The sequence below is a fragment of the Ustilaginoidea virens genome, chromosome 4 (assembly GCF_000687475.1).
Source record: "Ustilaginoidea virens chromosome 4, complete sequence".
Taxonomy (NCBI): domain Eukaryota; kingdom Fungi; phylum Ascomycota; class Sordariomycetes; order Hypocreales; family Clavicipitaceae; genus Ustilaginoidea; species Ustilaginoidea virens.
The window spans coordinates 4,499,841-4,514,343 of record NC_057319.1 but is presented as its reverse complement, the minus strand read 5'-3'; the positions used below and the strand labels follow the sequence as shown (position 1 = coordinate 4,514,343).

The window sequence follows — 14,503 nt, the reverse complement described above, 5'->3', positions numbered from 1 at the left end:
GAACAACTGTGCTGGGCCGGATATCGACCTTCCACTTGCGTTTTCTTTATCGAAACTTTTGTACAAATAAAGAAAGGGAACACGACTTCCCATCTTGCATAGCGCCGGGTAATCGTCCTGAGTTTTTCTGGTCCCATATCCATTTTGGTACGGAGCAATTGGCTGCTGTACTTTTTTTTTGCCCTTTTTCCTTTTTTTCTTTTTTTGGAAGACACAAGTGGGGAGACAGCATGCCGAGAGGAGTCGCTTCATATGCTGGCGCACATTGAGCGCAGCAAAAGAGTTGGGCCTTCTCTATTCAGAAGGGGAAAAGGCCCAGAAGATGCGGGCTGCCCGTTTCATTTTGTTTCTCGTTTTTTTTTTTTTTTTTTTTTTTTTTTTTTTTTGACCATTTCCACGGATCATCACCTTGGTAGCATTTCGTCGCGAGACTGCGAAGAGTCTCGAAACGCCGCAACATCAGGCCATGAGGGGCGGCCTCTAGGGATGGACGACAGTTTGCGGTCTACGAATCCGATGGCTGTTGGGGATGTATATCGGCGGTTTTTCTCCAGCCAGCTGGGATATCGGATATCTGGCGAGTGGACGAGACCGAAAAGGGGCAAACCATGAAGACGGACTGACGAACGCCATGCGCAGAAAGAAAAAGAGGAAAAAAAAATGGGGGATTTTTTTTTTGTAATGACGCACACATCCATCACATCATGGCCAACGCACTGCTTTCAGAGCAAAAACGCTACGCAAAGGACGGCAAAGTTAGACGAAGCAATGAGCCCAGTACGGAAATGTAGGAACGGTTGGGAGACACCACCGTAGTGACGTGGTCTGTCTGTGAAATGAGACGAATAGAAGCAGAGAGAGAGAGAGAGCATGATTGTTAGCAACGGCGCATTTTTGACGCATCTATTTTACTTTTCACGGTGCGCAGTGAGGAATTGCATGGACGGACAAGTGTGATGAATGTGCGCCTTGTTATAATGAAAAAAAAACTTATTGCCCTTTGACACGAGCTGCGCGAACGATGGATGCCATTGATAGATACATGAGCGTCCTTGGTTGACCAGCTTGGTGCATGACAAGATGTGCAAGACGGACGGCCCACTCGGGTTGTCTGTCCTGACATGATGGGATGCAAGTAAGTCGTCCACACTGATAAGACAAGAAAATCCCGCCGCGGCGTGCATGCAATGCAATGCAATGCAGCACCGGTCTCGACGCGCCGCTGCCCATGGTTGCCCCGTCGCGCTAGACGCATCTCCAACGGAGACTCCGCAGAGACGAATCGACGCGGTGTTCTGGGTCAAGGCCCGTCCGGCCGGAGGAGGCTGGCAATCTCCCAGAGAGTGGCCTCGTCGAACGGGTCGTCGCTGAAGCCGGGGACGGCTGGCTCGCCGTGGCGGAGGAGCAGCGGCGGCCCTTGCTGTGGAGACTTGAGCGCCTGCGTCCTCGTCCGCGCCCTCGTCTGGCAGGGGGCCGTGTGGGCGGCCATCCTGGCCGTGTCGGACTCTTGGCCCCACGGGAAGCGGAAGAGGCCCAGGGTGTGGCGGTCGTTTGCGAGGGGTTCCGGGTTCTCCACAATGTCGAGCAGCGTCGACACGCGGCGGCTGTTCCTGCGGGGCGGCCTCGTCAGAGCGCGTCGGGGGGTGGCTTGCCCCCCCGGCGCGGCTGCTGCCGGGGGCTGCGGCTCGGTCCAGCTTGATGATGGGGCTGGGGAAGGCGCGGATGATCTCCGCGCGAGGGGTCTGGCGGCGAGTGTTTGTTGGGCGCGGAACAGCTGCAGGGTGCTGCTGCTGGCCTGCCGCAGATGGAGCTTTGGCGGAGGGTCGCTCTCGGTTGCAGTTGACGTGTTTGGCGGGGCGGAAACGTCGGCGCGCAGAGGAGGAGGAGGAGGAGGGCTGGGCTCCGTGGCATCGGCGGGTGTTTCGCGCGACGTGTCCTTGCCACCTCCGTGGGTCTTGGCAGGTGCTCCATCCGGACGCGGCTCGCCTGGGTCTGCGGCGTCAACAAGCGGTTGCGCTGCTTCCGCGCGCTCCGTGACGCCGACGCCGTCATGGCCGCCGTCATGGCCGCCTCGTGGCGCAGGCTGCGGGTCCCGGGGTGTCAAGGCACGGAGCGAGCTAGGCGACACGGTCGACCATGACGCTCGGCAAAGCTCCGCGCGCATTTCCTGCCACCTGCTCTCCTGCACGCCCAGCTCCGCCTCCATGTCTGCCAGCAGCATCGTGCGCGGCCTCTCCAGGGTGCCCTCGTGCTCGACAGGCTCCTCCTCAGTCATGTCGAGCGCGGACGGCGACTCGTCCCGGACCCGCGTCGTGGCCCGATCGAGCTCCAAGCGTGGTGGTGGTGGTGGTTTCGGGCTGCGCCGCGATCGCGCAGCGCTTCGTTCTGAAAACGCAACACGGTTTCCGCCCACGCGTCGATGCCAGGGGTCGCCTGTACTTTGTGCAACGCCGTGCGCTCCGCCAGAAGGAAGCGTCTTGGCGTCCTCGGCCGACGGATCCAACATGACCGTGACCAGTACTCCCTCGGCTCCATCCTCGCTCCCGACCGATGTGCTATCGACGGGGCTGCTGCAGGTGCGCGCGTCAGAAGGCCTCGTGTTTGCGCCGAGGCTTTGCTCAGCGCAGCTGTTATCTGTCGCGCTCGCCACGTCCGCCGCTCGCTCGGGCGGAGCTGGAGCCCCAGGGCGGGCCAGCGACCCGCCCTCCGCAACAGAAGCTGGCGCCGCCGGTTCCTGCGCGTCATCTGCGGGAAGAACGGGTGATGATTTTCTCCTCATGTCCCCCGGAGATGACCGCAGGAGTGTGAGAGCTGGAGAGCAGGGAAAGGCGGGACTCGCCTCGTCGACTGTGCGGCTGACTGTCGCGGTGGCGCTGATGGGATTCGGCGCGTAACTTGTTGCCGTTTCGGCATTGGGATTTCCGCGTGCTGGGGTCGTCGTCCCGTTTACAAGCGTCGTTGAGTGCGGCAGACAGGCCACTTGGACGGGCTTTTGGGCCGGCGTCAGCAGCTGCTGCTTGCCTCCTGCAGTACCCAACGGACAGTAATCGTCCCTGTCCGTCAACTCAGGCGGTGCTGATGGCTGCATGATCCCGGCACTCCTTGGTATAGGCGGTGAAGGAAGGGACGGACTAGGGCTTCGGGCATTTGAGCAGAGGATGAAAGGGGTGGGATCTGGAGCTTGGGTGCCCAGAGATGCCGGAGCGAAATTCTGCGGCGAGAACAGCAAATCATGCGCGCCACCAAAGGTTGAGAACCCGAGGGACATGCGGGGAATTGGCCTTGGTCGATTTATTACTGAATGGGAGCCCTGAGCCGCGTGATCATCTTCTGACGGATAGCGCCGTTGATTGGTATCCCTTGGTGGTAGAGGTGGTAGAGGTGGTATTAGAGGTATTGGAGGTACCGGAATGTCAACCGTCTCCGTCCACGTGGTGTCGGGTTTCGTCCCAGCTTGCCCGGGCGAAAGGTCAGGCCGTGAGAGGCAAGTCGACGAGTCCAAGACTGTAGCGGGCTCGGGACCGGCCGCGTAAAGCGTCCTATTACCGAAATCACGAACAAGGCTGGACAGACAGAGCGACGCTTTCAGTGACCTGCTCCCTTTTGCCGAGGTTGGTGGATTGGTGTTTGATTGGAGCAATGTCGACGGCATTGGTAGCTTGGGCAAATCCGGCCCCAGTTGAGCAGTTTCGGCCAGGCTTTTGCTTGATCTGGAAGGACTCTTTGCAGGTATGGTGGGAGGAGGCTGAACAACGCTTTCACCCGCCGGGGACGTGGCTGTGAAAGGGGCAGTTTTGCTTTGACTCTCATTTTTTCGTCTTGTGGCAGAGCCTGGCTCAACCTTTGCAATACGATTCAAGGGTCTCTCTCCCTTGTCTTGAATGACCCCATCTCTGCGGATAGGATGCGAGGCTGCAAGCTTGCCCCCATTGACAGCAGCCGTCGTTGTCGGCTGAGTCGGCATGTCTCCCTTGTTGTCGATGGGAAGAGGATCATTAGCTCGCATTGACGGCAACACGTGGCCATTGGCAGTCACTGCTCCAGTTCCAGCTGCTACTTGACCCGATCTCGCTCCGCTCGCAGCGGCAAGGGCAGCCATGTTCTCCCGGGCCGGCGTAGTTCTTTCGGATGCATCGCTCCGTGCCGCCGTCGCATTCGCGGCTCCGGAGCTTGTGTTTGGCGAATAGGGCGATTCAACGGTAGAGACAGATCGACGGCCAACCTCTCGAGATGGAGGACTGTCTTGAGACAAGCCGGGAAAGTTGTTGATGAAGGGTCCAGACTTTTGGGAAAAGTCTTGCGCTGGCCAAACCAGGGCCTTGTAGTAAGCCGCGATACAAGCTGGTCCTCTGATCAGAATGCACAGGTTCGTTGAGGGGGGGGGGGATGGATTAAAATAACGGTGGATAGAAGGACAGCATGGGACCATTTACCTATCACTACGAGTACGCCCACAGCAGGAAGCGTGGTCCGAGTTGCAATTCCCAAGGAGTCGACGCCCAGAATCATCGGAGCGCTCAGCTTGTCCAAGCCAGTTAGTCGGGGGGACCACTGTCGCTCGCTTTGGCCGCAAACTGCACTTACGGGTGTCCACAGGCCCAGGGCAATCGTGGTCAACACGATGCCTTTTGGCCGGCGGCCGACGGGCCCAGCAGCATCCATAGCGCGAAAGATGCCCGCGGACGAAGCTCTCGTCAAGAGCAGCAATACGATGAAGGCATCTGTGGCCAGGACTCCAGCGCCGAGCGGCCAAAAGAGCGTTGTAGCTACACAGGCTGGAGCAAACTGCGGCCGCTGGGCGCCTACAAAGATGCCACCGAGTATGAACCGAAACAGAAGGACGGCTTGAGAAAACAAGACGCCGCGGGTGGCTTGAGCGTGGGTTTTCATGGCCCAGAACAAGAACTCCTCGAGGGTCACTCGGGCGAGCTGGTCGAGGGCGGACGAAAAGGCGACGGCGACTTGACAGCCTGACTGGGAAGACTGGCGGACGAAAGTTGCCGCGAAGCCGTCGACGGCCCATAGCGTCGCAAGGAGGAGGAAACTAGCGAGGACCAGCCTCAGTCCGCCACGGAAGAGCGACGAAGCCTCGCCCCGGAGGCGAAAGAAGACGGTGCCTAGGGCGGCGCAAACAACCAGGCCGCTTTTTTCAAGTTTTTACCAACTCGTCAGTCTTGTTCCGTGAAGCTGCAATTTCTTTTTCCCCGACTCAACAGAGGTTGTTCTGCAATGAACTAACAAGAAAAATGTCCCAACGAGCACCTGGTCCTTGGCCGAGTCGGCCATGTCGAATGCGCTTTGCCCGGCCAGCGGACGTTTCAATCAGACTGGAGATGAGAGCCAAGACGGACGGACGTCGCCAGTGGGCAGGAAACGTGAAGAAGACGACGGAGGAGCCGGAGGAAGCAGGCTACGCAGAGCGGAAGTGGATGGAGGCAAAGCACACGAGGACATGATTCTTGGAACAGACCGACGATGACAGCGAGCCGCGGAGTGTCATTGCATCATGGCCACAAAGGCTTTCGGAAAGCAGAGCAGCGAGCAGCAGCGCTGACGAGTTTGTTGCAAAAGACCAACGAGGGGCGAAAGAAAGAGCGACAACTGGGAGGGGGAAAAGTCCGTCCATTCATTGCCAAACTCGATCAAGCTTCCATGGAAACGCCTTGAGACGGCCCAATGTTCCTCCTCCCAACATGAGGCACCGAGTCAGTCCTGGCTGGACAAGGAGTGGATGCCAACACAAGGCTTCCCCCTCGAGGATGGATGGCCCCAAATGACGGCATGAATCACGTCGCATCCACACCCAGGCGTTAGGAGCTGGTTCGCGCGGGCAATGGAAAAAAGCAACGGGAAGGGAACCATGCTGCATCGTTTCATAGCCGCGAAAAAAAGTGTCCCGTGTCGCCATCCGCGTCCATGCTGTGCTCGGGGGGGGGGGGGGCTTTTCGTCTTCACTTTGTCCCTTGCCTCGGGGTCAAGCGACTAGGGCCGGGGGAAGGCAAGGGAAGACGTCGGGGGGTTGATGGCGGCGGCGGTGGCTGGCACACTTGTTCGAGGCTTCGAAGCGACCTGGAGGGTGAATAAGAGGAAACTCGAGTTTCTCAGGTCGATGGGGTGAAGGCTGCAAGACATGGCGTTGGCCGTTGTGATTGGCCGGGTGGCTGTTGCTGGTGGGGAACCAGGGGCCAGGCTTCCGTGCCGTTGCAACAAAGTGCGTTTTGAAATCTACAAGACAAAGCAACGGCATGGTCCAAGCCTTTGCTGGGCATTGCAGCCGCCAAGGCTCCTTTGGCGGGAGGGAATGAAAGAAAAAGGAAAAAGGAAAAAGGAAAAAAAAAAAAAAAAGGTAGCAAACGGAGCCGTCCCTGCTAGACTGGCTGGGTCAAATAGGCTTGCAGCTCCGGCCCCGCTTCCAGCCGAAACCCTGCCGGCGCGCAGCTGGCAGTGTAGCCCGTCATGAACCGGCGGGACCCATCCACGACCAGCTGAAAAGCGGGGCTTAGGCCGCTCGACCCCGCGCCACCAGCTGCCCTGCGCTGCCCTGCGCATCAACGCCGAACCTCGGCGGGGTCCGTTTCCATCCGGGAATGTGTCACACAACCAAGCCCGGTAACGGCCAAGTCGAGTCGATAATTTCATGCAACCTGCAAGCCGTGGTGGCAGAGACCGAAAACGAAACTCCTGAAGCGACGTGCAGGACACGTACACGCCAACGCTGCTGCGGGTTGTAGTCTGGTTCCTCTCCCGTTACTCGATGCCGACCTCGGGGTGTCTGCCAAGACCATCTATACAAGCCCTACGACGGAGTACGCATATTTATATCGTCTTGTCGCCGTATCCCAATTGTCGCTTCAAATCAGCCACTCGTACATAATAAGTCCTACTACGCATACTTATACCGTCTTGTCGTCGTATCCCCAACTGCCGCTTCAAACCAGCCACTCGCGCAACAGAATAGAAGCATCCATCTTGACCCCCTTCACCGCAGCATCATGGGCCGCTACGAGCTCGAATACCCCAAGGATGCAACAAACACCGTAAAGCGACTCCATGAACGAGGTACGCAAAATCACCTTGCCCCAAGCAAGCAGCGGATCCCCAAGGCTCACCCGCGCCCCCCCCCCCCCCCCCTTCTCCTAAGGCTCCTACGCGCTCCGCAAAATCCACGGCCTCATCAACTCCAGCCAGATTATCCACGTATCCTTCAACGTCCCGGATTCTCCCTTCCCCGCCACCCTCCCCATGATCGGGCAGATGGGATCCTTTGAGCGCCCCTCGGCCGACCTGGGCGACCCCCTGGACCTCTACCTCCACGGCTACGTTTCCTCGCGCCTCTTCAACCTCGGCCGCGCCGCGGGCCAGCAGGGCCTCCCGGTGACATGCGCCGCCTCCCACGTCGACGGCCTCGTCCTCGCCCTGTCCGCCTTCCACCACAGCTACAACTACCGATCTGCCGTGCTCTTCGGCCACGCCACGCTCGTCGACGACCCCGAGGAAAAGCTGTACGCCATGGAGCTCATCACCAACTCGGTCGTCCCCGACCGCTGGGCCAACTCTCGTCTGCCGCCTACCAATGCCGAGATGCAGAGCACCAGCATCCTCCGGGTCAGGATTGCCTCGGGGAGCGCAAAGTTCCGCGACGGGGGCGTCACGGACGACAAGAATGACCTGGGCAACGAGGATGCCTTGAACTCGGTCTGGGCCGGCGTGGTGCCGGTGTATTCAATCCTGGGGGAGCCAGTTGCCGCGCCGCATAATCGTGTTGACTTGCCGGCGTACGCGAGGCAGTTTATCGATGACTTGAATCAGGATAACAGGGCGTATAGCTTGGGCGCGGTGAAGGGGAGGTCTGAGGCCTAGGCCGAGATGCTCGGACATGTCGTCTGTTGCCTCTTCTTTCGGCCTAAGTGAATGTTCTTTTATGCACGGGATAATGATTGCATGTTGGCTTTTCTTGTGACAACAGAACGTAGCCGACGTGGCCACCAGGATAAGGGCCGCCATCAACTTTTGCTCACCCACAGCTTGGAGTCTGTGCAAGCTGCCCGAGTGTTTTCACCTTGAGTAGGCTGTTTGACAACTTTAGATGGCTCCAAGAGAAGAGTTTCCTTTGAACCATACCATGATTCAGTGTGACGGCAAAAGCAATCATGACGTTTGGGACTTTTCCCCCTGCGACAAAGGCGAACTCGCTCATCACCACCGCTCCCACACCTTGGCCGGAACGGCAGTCCTCATCAGCGCCCAATGGCCCAATGCGCTCTTCACGCTCCACTTGGCCACCTTTTCCGTTCCGTTCCTTCTCACAAGCTCCTGGTTTCCGCCGAGAATCTCCGCCTCCGGCACCTCATTCGTCAGCTGCAGGAATTCCCGTCTGGCCGAGCTCTCCAGGTAGTCTTTGGGCGTTGGCCGGCGAAAGGTGAGCGGGCTGTCAACCGAGTTCTTGCAGAAAACAACCATGTTGGTAAAGTCTGCACCATTCGACTTGATTGCTTCCACGTCGGGGGGCGTCTCGCGAAACACACGGCACGTCGGAAAGACTTGCTTGATGGTTCGGTAGATGACCTTTGGCGCCGGGAGGGAGAGATCGCCGGCGTAGTTCTGTTGGTCCCGTCAGCCATGTGCATGTGCATGTGCATATGAAGTTGCAGACGATGGTGCGCGCGCAAAGCGCAGCCAGGGCAGACGTACAATCGCAACAGTGCCCGCGGGCTTGAGGAGCGAGCGGAGCCCCTCGAAGAACTCGAGGGTGAAGAGGTCGACGGGTTCTGCGCCGCCAGTGAAGACATCGTGAATAATGTAATCGTATGTAGCCGGGGCTGTCTTGGCCAGGCTTTGGACGTAACGGACGGCATCCTGCAGCACCGGCGGGTTGTTCTCCTTTAGATCAAAGTACCTTGCCGCAAGCTCGTGCACGACTGGATCCATTTCCACCACTGTCGTGTTGATGCCGTGGGACACAAGTGCCGAAGGGGTTGTCCCGACCCCTAGACCACTGCAAAAACCAGGCGGTTAGCAGCATTCATTATCTCACGCCAGCCACGGGACCGCGGCAACAAGAGGCATCTCTGCAATCAATCACCGAGCGGGAAAACTCACATGACCAGAGCCTGGGCATTCTCGTCTGCGACGGCTTGAGCATTCTCGGCCAGCCTCACCGCCTCTAGCATGGCGAAAACGCCATAGATTGGTTCCGAGACTGGTCCTCCTCTGTGATTTATCCATTCCCCTCCCAAAAGACTGTGATCGCAGCGCATGACCCTGAAACCCTGCTTCATGTTCTGGATCACCGAGAGGTAGCCCGTGACGGACTCGCGTCTTTCCATGAGAAGCCAGCCGTCTGTCAGCATCGCGCTGGCGAGGCTCTCGGTAGCGGCGGGAGACGGCACATGAGGGTTGAGAAGCAGCGTGTGAAACAGGGGGAACGCCGTGTACACGAGGTACTTTGACGGGAAGAGAGCAATGTACATCAGGGCCAGCAGCATCTCGAACCCGAGCCGCGTCAAGATGCGCAACTTTCCCACCACGAGGGGCAAGCGCGTCGCAGCCTGGCTCTCGAAATACCTCAACAGCGCCCAGGACGCAACTCCCGGGCCCGCATCAGCCACAAAGGTCGGTAGCTTGGTCAGTCGCACGCCCTCCCAGCCATCAGCTACCGACGCAGCGGTCAGGACGCACAGCGGAAACAAGGTGAGCCCCTCGGTCGCAGCAGGGCCCCATTGAGGCCCCAGAAGCTGGCTGCAAGAGCCGAGGTAGTGCTGGAGGCAGGGGATGCAGACTGCCACGATGGGGAGAGCTTGTGCGGGCGGGATGGGCAGCAGGTCGCGCAGAACCACGCTGCCGGCCCAGCCGACGAAGCAGCCCCCCGCGAGCAGTTTGAAGTGCCATATCGAGGCGGGAAGGGATCCGTACACCGGCGAGAGGTTCAGCTGCGAGACGTGCGCGTAGATGCCTAGGAAGCTCAGGAGCAACACTATTCGAGCGTACCGAGCCGACTGCTCCAGGAGGCGGCGACTGGAGGGGTCGCTCTCGGTCTTTTCGGTCTTTTCGGTCAGACGTCTGGGTTCCTTTTCCATTTTTCGCGAGGTATCGGGAGAGCCGACGCCCGACGAAGGCGGCGGCTGCCTTGGCATGGTGCTGTGACTATTGGCTGGTGTCTGACGGGGCCAATTTCGGTGGGAAAAGTCCGAGGTGCCGTCTGGTAGCTGCCGCGCATTGGAGCGACACGCCGCCGCCGTCAGATTTGTCGGTAATCGCCTTGTTTCACCCTAGAGCGAGCAGCGGCAGCGGAGACGCGGGGAGACGCTGGTTGGAGGCGCGAAGCAGGCCAGGTCGGACGGTTGGATGAGTCTGGTAGAAGATGAAGATGGCTCCAGTCGTCAACGGGGGGGAATTGACCAACGCCACGCGGGGGAAAATCACCAGATATTACGAGAGACCGACCTGCTGAGGTGGGCTCACTCGCACCAAATCTGCCATGCGCTTTCAAAACTCGCCACTCTACGGATCACCATGTGTGCACTTTTTAGTAGAGGAGATGCTGTTTACTATTCTGCTTTTCCTCCTCGTTCCACCCCCCCACCCTCCTTTTCTACATGTCGGTCGGTTTTCATAATAAGCCCCCGGCCATGCATGTCTCGGACCCGCACTGAACGCACCGCACCGCCCTTCGTGTCTCGGCATCCTACAGGGTAATGCTGGACCATGCACGAGGTTGCTACTTGCTACCTAGACCTAAAGAGAGGTTCATGACCTGTCGGGGTTGTTGCTATTTGTATGTATGCGGAACTGGCTGTGACCCCAGCTGACGTGCCCGACATCCGCGCCACCAAGTCGTCGTAGTCCAACCGCCGCCAAGAGGGACGGCTGTTTCTTCGTCGGTCCCGGTCCCGGTCCCGATCCCTATATCGGTGTCGCATAGTTGTCCTCCATATTGTCGTCACTACGTGATTCATCGCTGAGCGGACTTGTAACGCTGCTCGTATCGGCGCTATGGAAATTGCTAAACTGGCCGAACAGACTACCGCCACCGGGGAGGGAGCTGGGAAATGACGGCGGTCCGGATGGGGCCGACATGTCTGCCAGGCTTACGCTTCGGCTCATGGGTGGTTTCTCGGGTAGCCTCTTGAGCAACCCCGTGGATATATCCAGCATCGACATTGCAAACTCGGTGAGACGCCGTCTTTCCCCCGGTTTGAAGCTTACGGAAAGCGTCCATCGATACTCCCCCAACCGCCGGCGGTACCAGTCCGCCTCCTCCCGACCAGGAGACGTCGCCCACAGAAGCGAGCCGAACGTGCCAATCAGCGCAAAGTTGGTCTTGGACGCGAAGAACCAGAACGAGCGTAGGTGTTTCGGCGTCAGCCGGTTGACAAAGTCCATGGCGGAGATGAGGCGAGCCTTGGCCGCGCTTCGGCATATGTGCTGAACGTAGGGGTCCACTGCGGAAGAGTTTGATGCCAACGATCGGATGATGCTGCGATGCAGCGTTATCTCCGTGGCGAAATAGCCCAGGTGGAGGTAGCCGATGCTCGACGACGGCCTGCTCGTTGGCGGCGGCGGTGGCGACGCAGGGGCGTAGCTCGCCATGGAGCACGATTCGAGACGGATGCAAGCAGGTAAGCTGCTGTACCACTCCTTGAGCTTGAGCTGGACGGGCTTGGCAAGAGACAAGACAAGCTGAGTACCCTGCGCGCCGGCATCTGCGACGTTCCGGGTCGAGCTTAGCGTGTAAAACGTTTCCAGAATCTCGGCCAGGATTTTGGACAGCTGCACGAACCGAGTGAAAAGGAGCCGGCCATTCTCCACGTCCTGCTTTTCCTCCGAATCGCTCTCGTCCCACTCAACATCTGGGAAATCGTTGGGAGTCAGGCTTCGGACGCCCCAGTTGGACGGGTAGATGTGGGATGGGCGGCCATGCACCAGAGCTCCCCATTTGTCCTGCATGTACAGTGCCCAGGCCAACCTACGTCTAAGGCCTTTCTCCCAGGGCGGAATCTTCCAGTTGGAACAGTCCAGGTGCAGCCCTAGCTCCTGTCCAACGGCTACGAGCTGCGCTGTCGGTGCCCACTGGTCGCCCTCTGGCCGTTGAGACAGGAGCAAGCCTGCTTGGATAGTGGACAGTTTCGGTCTGTTCATGGCATCCGCCAAGGTGCCTCGAGCAAGGCTTTCGAGCTGCCCAAGATCCGGACGGGCCAGCTTGGAGAGGTCCGGATCATGATCCCACCAGTTAATGGCCAGAATATACACGGCAGCCAGGATGGGAGGCGAGAATTCTCGATGCGACCGTTCATACTTTTCCAGAAAGACGTGCTTTTGGATGATGGGGAAAGCTGGATGAACGATTCGAAAGTAGAGGTCAATCAGCCTCCGGCCATGCGGTGATACCGTCGCCTCGATGGCGTCAGCATCTTCCATGATGCGATGGAAGCCCGGCGTGCAGCTGTCTGGCAGCATCAGGAAGGTGTCGTCATCGCTGACTTTACGAAGCGTACCTCTGGCCAGCAAGCTTTCGTCTTGGGGGTCAAAGGTCGACAAGTTGATGAGGGAGGGCTCGAAATCCGTCGTGAGCCCGATGTGCTGGCTGAAACGGTCGTTTTGCATACCCAAGGTTCTCTTCAGCATGGTGGGCCCGCCGACGTTGGCCATGTCTTCCAGAAAGGAACTGCTGGCTGCGGTGCTGGACAGACTCGAGTTACCCAGCTTGCGGGTCGAATTGTATGGTGAACTAGACGCGTACCATGCGTTAGATTTTGGAATTTCCCCAAGCGCTTTCGACGTTGCTCCCAAGGCAGCCGCTCGAGAACTCGCGCCGCATGCAAACAGGACATCCGAGCACCGAGCACAACTACTGCAAAGCACAACTACTGCAGACAACAATAACAAAGACGACAGTCGCAAGGGACAAAATCACGGGCAAGAAAACTAACTTTCGTTTACTGAAGCTGGCCTCACGGGTTGGCATTCCGTCCGGTTTCCGCTTGCGAGCCTGCGGGCTCGCGAGCGAGCTTGAAAGGAAAGAGCATTCGGCGCCGTTGGCTTGACACTCATAGCAACCCTCTTCGTCATCACCGACGACGACACATCGGATACCGGACAGTCGGCAGGTCTGGCAGGGAGCCACTGCAGATCCAGCAAGAGAGGACGATTCGACATAGGCACCTGCCTGAGGGCTGCTGGGACCTATCTCAAACTTGGGAATACGGCCCAGTCGTTGGGGTGCCGGTTCTCGCCTTGGAGGCTTCGGGGCAATAGCGATGGGTGCCGTCCGCAGCACCGAGGAGTGATGGGACATGACGCAAGCCCAAAGCACACCGTAGAGCTGCTGACAGACGTCGAGATGATACGGACGAAGGTTACGCTCAATATACCGATAATGATCCGCGATGTTCGCAACGGGTCAGAGCACCATGCATGCGAAAACCGATGCCGTCCAAGTTGCCGATATCCGTGTTACCACGGAGAGGACACTGATTTTCACGACAAGCTTGTGCAGACTTGCTGTTTATGTAATGAAGACGAGAAGCGAGGAAAGGGAGAAGAGAACGGTACAAGGGGTTCACCTTGGCCAACCGGTCGTACCGACAAACCTGACACGCTGCTGCAGCAAAAAAAAAAAAAAAAAAAGGCCAAAAAAAAAAAAAAGGTAGCCGTATCAAGATAAAATCAAGAGCGAGCGACAAAGAGCGGACCTGGCGGGGGAAAATGAAGCCAAGCTGATGGCAACTGGTCGATGCTCAGCAAAGGTCATTAACCGGGATGGAGCGATTTCTGATTACAAGACTCGAAATGTCAGGGGAGTCAAGTTACGACGGAAGCCAAGATGAGATACCCGTGGGTGATGGGCGTCATTGAAAGTGGTCCGCTGCGTGCGTCCCTGCTTCTGTGTAGTCGATGGAGACGTGTGAGCGTCAAGTTAGCGAGATAGCAGAGTGATGGCACAGAGCATTGGAACCGTTTCCCACGCCGCAGCCTCTGGAGAGGTGGGAAAGAAAAGTTAAGGACACGGGGAGAAGCCCAGGAAGAAACCCAGGAAGCAACCCAGGGGCCCGAATAAGCAAGGGGGCGGGTGCGGTGAGGCGAGCGTTGGATGATGACAGGAGGCAGGACTCGGGACACGCAGCAAGTCGTCCGCGCGGCAGAGGTGGTACGAGGCGCAGACGCACAAATGGAGTCTTGCTTGCTTGCTTGCTTGCTTGCTTTCTTTCCTTCTTGCGCGTCTCCTCTTTTAGCTGTGCAATATTCTGGGCTGGTTCGTGACGAATCTGCCAATGGCGAAGATACGGCCAGGTAGTCAAAAGGCTGAGAGTGAGAGGATGGATGAAAGCGTCTTGCCAGCGGGCAAGTCTTCTTTTTTTTTTTTTTTGTGTTCTTTTTTGAGGGGCTGCTGCCTCCGGCGGAATGTGGTCTGGTCCGTGAACCGCTGCGCTCAAGCCGCACTCGGGGCCTGCATGTGCTGCAGAATGGACCTAAGGGCACCCAGCGTCGATACTGTTTTGTACAT

General features: G+C 58.3%; 4 protein-coding genes across 4 annotated transcripts; 1 reads left to right on the top strand and 3 right to left on the bottom strand.

Annotated features, from left to right (window-relative positions):
- Positions 1-1,300: 1,300 nt before the first annotated feature.
- Positions 1,301-5,286, bottom strand: UV8b_05675 (uncharacterized protein; the record flags this gene model as incomplete). Its single annotated transcript, XM_043143172.1, has 4 exons — positions 1,301-4,341; positions 4,434-4,521; positions 4,585-5,143; positions 5,240-5,286. The coding sequence occupies 4 exons, from the start codon at positions 5,284-5,286 to the stop codon at positions 1,301-1,303; spliced, it is 3,735 nt and encodes a 1,244-aa protein (XP_042999105.1).
- A 1,706-nt stretch (positions 5,287-6,992) lies between these two features.
- Positions 6,993-7,860, top strand: UV8b_05674 (uncharacterized protein; the record flags this gene model as incomplete). Its single annotated transcript, XM_043143171.1, has 2 exons — positions 6,993-7,059; positions 7,142-7,860. 2 exons carry the CDS (start codon positions 6,993-6,995, stop codon positions 7,858-7,860), a joined length of 786 nt encoding a protein of 261 aa, XP_042999104.1.
- A 336-nt stretch (positions 7,861-8,196) lies between these two features.
- On the bottom strand, positions 8,197-10,133 carry UV8b_05673 (uncharacterized protein; the record flags this gene model as incomplete). The annotated part of the gene is made up of 3 exons (XM_043143170.1): positions 8,197-8,601; positions 8,692-8,995; positions 9,100-10,133. The coding sequence occupies 3 exons, from the start codon at positions 10,131-10,133 to the stop codon at positions 8,197-8,199; spliced, it is 1,743 nt and encodes a 580-aa protein (XP_042999103.1).
- A 769-nt stretch (positions 10,134-10,902) lies between these two features.
- Positions 10,903-13,294, bottom strand: UV8b_05672 (uncharacterized protein; the record flags this gene model as incomplete). Its single annotated transcript, XM_043143169.1, has 2 exons — positions 10,903-12,727; positions 12,930-13,294. The coding sequence occupies 2 exons, from the start codon at positions 13,292-13,294 to the stop codon at positions 10,903-10,905; spliced, it is 2,190 nt and encodes a 729-aa protein (XP_042999102.1).
- Between the last annotated feature and the right edge of the window lie 1,209 nt (positions 13,295-14,503).